The following is a 6225-nucleotide window of genomic DNA, read 5'->3' as shown; positions in this document are numbered from 1 at the left end:
CAATGCCATGAACTTATCTATCACCTCCACCATGAAACCATCATCACAATCAATGCCATGAACTTATCCATCACCTCCAAAAGCTTCCACCCACTCCCTTTGTTGGTTTGTGCTAAGAATACTTAATATAAGATCTAACCTCTTAGCAAATTTTAAAGTAGGCCACATAGTATCATTAATCATAGGCCCTATGTTGTACAGTATATCACCAGAACTTATTTGTCTTGCATAACTGAAATTTTCTACCCTTTGACTAACATCTCCTCATTTCCAAAAATAAAATAAGTAAACAAAAAATTGCTTGCTTAGTGCAGTGAACAACTTTGTCATTAACAAAGAAGAGGAGGAATGGAACCTATTTCTATCTATACACCACTAATTTTCAATGCAAAAGTGAGCAGGAATTTGTGTGTACCCTCTATGTTCTAGCTCAAAAGCAATTTATTGTTACATGTGAGCAGAACATTCATTATGTTAATACATTTCCTAATGAGAATGAATTTCCAATTATTTCCTAATGAAAACAAATATATCCTTTCATTATGTTCTATCTCCCATTTTCCCACACCTTTTTATTTAAAAAAAAAATTAGATCTAATTAGCATACCACATATTTACCCACTGAAATAATGTAGTTCAATGGTTTTAGTATATTCATAGACTTGTACAACAATCACAATTTTGAAACATTTCATCATTCCAAAAGGTACCTCTTACCCTTTAGCAGTCTCCCCTCATTTGCCTCGACGCCCTCAGCCCCAGGCACCACCAATTTATTTTGTCTCTATAGATTTCCCTATTCTAGGCATCTCATATCAACGAAATAATATAATATGTAGTCTTTTGTGATTGGCTAAGTAGGCAACTTGGCATATGCTTTCAAGGTTCATACTGTAGCACGTATCAGTACTTCATTTCTTTTTATTGTTGAAAAATATTCCATCATATGGCTATACCCCATTTTGTCTATCCATTGCCCATTAGATGGATATTTGAGTTATTTCTACATTTTGACTATTAGAACTGATGCTACTATAAACATTCATGTGCAGGTTTCTATGTGGACATATGTTTCATTTATCTTGGATATATACCCAGGATTAGAATAGCTGAGTCATATAGTAATACTACATTTAATTTTAGAGGAATTGCCACTGTTTTCCAAAGGAGTTATATCATTTTACATGCCTACCAGAAGTGCACAAGAGTTCTAATTTCTTCACTTCCTTGCCAACACTTACCGTCTTTTGTATTATAGCAATCCTATTGGGTGTGAAGCGAAATCTCATTATGGTTTGATTTGCATTTCCCTGATGAAAATATATATTCTAGATATGTATCTGAAAAGGGTCCAGTATCCAGAGTGCCTAAAGAAAACTTACTACTGAACAATAAAAAGGCAAACAATCCAATTTAAAAATGGGCAAAAAGGCCGGTGCAGTGGCTCACACCTGTAATCCCAGCACTTTGGGAGGCCAAGGCAGGCGGATCATGAGATCAGGAGTTTCAGAACAGCCTGGCCAACATGAGACCAGCCTGGTCAACATGGTCTCTACTAAAAAGACAAAAAAATTAGCTGGGCATGGTGGCAGATGCCTGTAATCCCAGCTACTCAGGAGGTTGAGGCAGGAAAATAGCTTGAACCCATGAGGCAGAGGTTGCAGTGAGTTGAGATCGCGCCACTGCACTCCAGCCTGGGAAACAGAGCAAGCCTCCATCTCAAAACAAACAAACAAAAACAACAAACAAACAAAAGGGCAAATAACCTTAATAGGCATTTCTCCAAAGGTGATATACAAATGGCCAATAAGCACATAAATTGATGCTCAACGTCTTTAGCCATCAGGAAAATGAAAATCAAAACCACAGTCAATTTGAATCTTGGGTATAGGGAAGGGTACGTAGGATTTTGAAAAATTAGGCTCAAGAGGTGCAGGGTTTAGATAACATGAGGCTTTGCTAGCCTTCTTATACGTGCCATTTTCCCAAGCTTTTGTGAGAAGAATTATAACCTCATTTCTTACTCAGGATAGAAATGTATAACTGATCCACCATTTCAAAATACTGGAAGTCTTCGATAAATTTGAATTATTAAAATATTATGGTATTACCTTCCAAATGTTTAGTCACCTTTTAAAAAGTTTCATAAGTAACAACTCACTGGAGTTTAATCTATTAAATTATTTTTCATATTTTAATATTTTAAATGAACACTTTATATGTGTTTTGAATGAAAAGGACTTTCTTTTGATAATAGTTTTATATATCCATTCTCTTGTATCACCTTAATATTCATTTTTAGTTTACTGGACTGGTGGGACAACACATAGGGAAAGACAAACATGCTGTTAGCTAAAAATCTGTCACACTACTAAACAATGGCAGTAATTGACAAAATTGTAAAGTACTTTAAAAATAAAGTCAATTAGTCTATCAAAAGTCATCCCAAAGCTCAGTGAATCAAACGATCTACTTAGAGGGACAAAATTTCATTGAAATTAGCAATTGCAAGGAAAGAGACAACATTCACAAGCCCACTAAGACACGTCATTAGTTAGCCTCTGTCCACCAATGAAAAAAAATTTAAGAACAACCATCTGTGATATTGGTAAACTCCCACTCAAAAAACTCAACATCCTTTCCAGCGTATTCTTTTCAGTATATGATTTGAGGCTGATCTCAAATCACTGATTTGAGACTGCTGTATGGTGAAGTAACAGGAAAAAAAGAAAGACTAAAGGCAGTAAGAAGGACAGAATGCTATGGTCTTGATTCTACTTCAAGTCCCTTCTAGCTCAAAATTCATAATATCCATGTTTTAGTCTCAGTTTGATTATTAACTTGTTGCAGGACCTTGCAAGTCCATTCTCTGTTCTTCGGTATTCTCATACTTTCTGGTTCTTTTCATTTGGTTTGAGGCCTGGGAACCTTATCATAGCCAACAGTTATTCTTTTTTCAATGTAAGAATATCTCCTAAATAAAACTCACCTGCTGTGAAACTCCTTCTCCATAGCGAAGCAATGTCACAAAATGTTCACAGTTGTTAACAAGTAAGTTATAGGCCACTTCCTGTCCAATTACAAACTCTGACCGCTTTATAATTTCTTCCACGGGGAGAGGGGGGTACGTTTCATCGTATTTATTGTTTATCCTGTATCTGTCATTTCCCACAACATCCTTCAAGAGCTGCATTTTCACCAGGGCCTTACTGCTGAATACAGACTTGGCGCTTGTAAAGGACACAGGAATGCCATCTATAAAGGAGAATTCTGGTTAGTACAGTAGAGCGACCCAGTCCAGTGAACTCTAATGCCATCTAAAGACTTTGGAAATGCTGGCATGTCTAAACCTAGCCCTGTTCCTAACTTATTATTAAAGCAAAGCCACTTAATCTCATCAGCCTTAAGCAGTTATTCTGTAACTTAGCAATAACACTTACTATTGTATGAGTGAGAATGTAAGAAAAACTTTTTGAAAATGTATGATGTTCCCATAGAACAAATTAGGTGAGAACACTCTACTTATCCTTGGGAAATAAATTCTCTGTAAACTGGTGCTATTAGAGATGTTGGTATGTGTGTCTAACATAGATACAGATAAGATTATTGTCCACTTTTTCTATAAAGCAGTTTTTTGCTCAGCATCTGAACCTTTTCAAATTAATCTTGTAGACTGCATTGTTATTAGCAGGCACATCCTAGTGTCTAAGCTCCCTAAGCATCTGAAACTTGTTTTTCAACTAAACATCAATTTGGGGTCCAATTTCCTATTCCGAAACCTGCATGGTACTTCAGTCCTGTGAGAGGATGGCTGAAGTCAGGCTGGGGTCCTGCTTTTTTCCTGCCAGTTCCTTTGGCCAAAAAAAAAAAAAAAAAAAAAAAAAAAAAAAAACCGCCCCCTAACTCCTGAGCCTGAAGCTAACTTGGTAGGCACTGTCTACCAGACACGGCCCCAGGCAGTGACCTACCCACTTATGACAATGCCCCATGCCCCACCACTCCACCTTGGCTGCCTCTGCTCATAAGCATTTGCTAGTCCACCAGGAGCTACTGTATCTCTGGCCTGACAGTGTCAGTACTTTAGGTTGGAGAGATGATTCCTCAGGGTAGAGGTCTAAAGCCAGGCTCTGGTCCTTGTCAAACTGCCCATAACTGCTATGTTTGGCCACGTTCAGGTCAATCATGAGAGAAAGTCTCCTCATAACTAGCGTTTAGAAACTTTCTCTTTTAGTAATGACTAAAAGCAAAACTTTTTTTCCACTAGCCTTCTGTCTGTCCTCCTTCTCACAGAACGTGAGATGTTCCAGTGAACATCTTACACATTGAAAGTTCTCACACATTACAAGTCCTCAGAGCACATATATCCCAGTTAGAATTACTAAACATATTTTTAATAACCACATACAAAAATTAGAAAATTAAAATTTGGAGAGGTAAACTGGCTAGGAAAATGTACCACGGTAGTTAAAAGAATTGAGGGTCTATCTACAGGACCAAAGCTGAAAGCTCAAACCACAATAATACGGAATTTAAGGCATGAAAATAAGAAAACAGCATGAATATCTCATATTATTTTCCAGGTATGAAAACTGCAGAGATAATGTAGATGTAGAGGGTTGCTTAGTATTAACCACTAGACTTCGGAAGCTCTGAATCATAAATATCATTTCATTTGTCATTTTCACTTATAATATTCTAAAACAAGAGGCAAATACTTTAAAATGTTGCAAAAAACCACTTCATTAAAAAGTATCAGAAGTTCCCAAGATAATAAAACTTAGGTCTATAAATACTTAAGGTAACCTGAGGAAAATACTCCAGGTTATTTATCTGTTATCTGCATAGATTTTTTTTTTTTTTTTTGATATGGAGTCTTGCTTTGTTGCCCAGGCTGGAGTGTAGTGGCACAATCTCAGCTCACTGCAACCTCCACCTCCTGGGCTCAAGTGATACTCCTGCCTCAGCCTCCTGAGTAGCTAGAACTGCAGGCGCCTGTCACCACACCTGGCTAATTTTTGTATTTTTTGTAGAGACAGGGTTTCACCATGTTGGCCAGGCTGGTCTTGAACTCCTGACCTCAACTGATCTGCCTGCCTTGGCCTACCAAAGTACTGGATTACAGGCGTGAGCCACCATGTCGGGTCTGCATACGCTTTTTATTAATAATTTGTGCTCATTTTTAAGCATTTATAAAATACAGAAAAACAAAACATATAAATGTACACAGGTTATCACCCATTATCCCACCACCCAGAAGTAACTGCTAGTATTATTTTGATATACTTCTATTAGGACATTTACTAACATATGCATAGGTGCATATACATGTCTGCACTCCCGTGTGTACATTTTTTTTAGCAAACTGGGTATATGACATATTACATTTTTTCAACTTTTATTTTGGATTCCCAGGTTACATGTGCAGGTTTGTTACATGGGTACATTTTGTGATGCTGAGGTTTGGCATATGGATGATCCCATCATCCAAGTAGTGAGCATAGTACCCAATACATAGTTTTTCAGCCCACACCTTCCTCCCTCCTCCCTCTAATAGTCCCAGTGCCTATTGTTCCCATCTCTATCTCCATGTGAACTCAATGTTCAGTTCTCACTTGTAAGTGAGAACATAAGGTATTTGGCTTTTTTGTTCCTGCATCAATTTCGTTAGGATAAAATGGCCTCCAGCTCCTCCACCCATGTTGCTCCAAAGGACATTCCTTTTCATGGCTGTATAGTATTCCATGGTGTGTGTGTGTGTATCACCTTTTCTTTTATCCAATTCACTACTGATAGGCATCTAGACTGATTCTGTCCTTCCTATGTGAATAATGCTGTGATGAACATACAAGTACATGTGTCTTTTTGGTAGAATAATTTATTTTCCTTTGGGTATATACCCAGTAATACAACTGCTGGATCAAATGGTAGTTCTCTTTTCAGCTCTTTGATAAATCTCCAATCTGCTCTCCACAGTGGCTGAACTAATTTACATTCCCACCAACAGTGTGTAAACATTCCCTTTTCTCTGCAGCATCACCAGCATCTGTTATTTTTTGACTTTTTAATAATCACCATTCTGACTGACGTGAGACGGTACCTCACTGTGGTTTTGATTTGCATTTCTGTGATGATTAGTGATGATGAGCATTGTTTCACAGGTCTGTTGGTTGCCTAAATGTCCTCTTTTCAGAAGTGTCTGTTCCTGTCTTTGGCCATTTTTTAATT

At 37.5% G+C, this 6225-nt stretch overlaps 1 protein-coding gene across 1 annotated transcript in view; it reads right to left on the bottom strand.

Annotated features, from left to right (window-relative positions):
- Positions 1 to 6225, bottom strand: part of PLAAT1 (phospholipase A and acyltransferase 1) — a 31892-nt gene that overhangs the window by 4711 nt on the left and 20956 nt on the right. Inside the window, 1 exon segment of the mRNA XM_023214754.3 lies at positions 2990 to 3255. Within this exon segment, the coding sequence (XP_023070522.1) occupies positions 2990 to 3255 (266 nt within the window).

This window comes from Piliocolobus tephrosceles, chromosome 2, assembly GCF_002776525.5.
Source record: "Piliocolobus tephrosceles isolate RC106 chromosome 2, ASM277652v3, whole genome shotgun sequence".
NCBI classification, from domain to species: domain Eukaryota; kingdom Metazoa; phylum Chordata; class Mammalia; order Primates; family Cercopithecidae; genus Piliocolobus; species Piliocolobus tephrosceles.
This window is presented reverse-complemented; position numbering and strand designations above follow the sequence as displayed.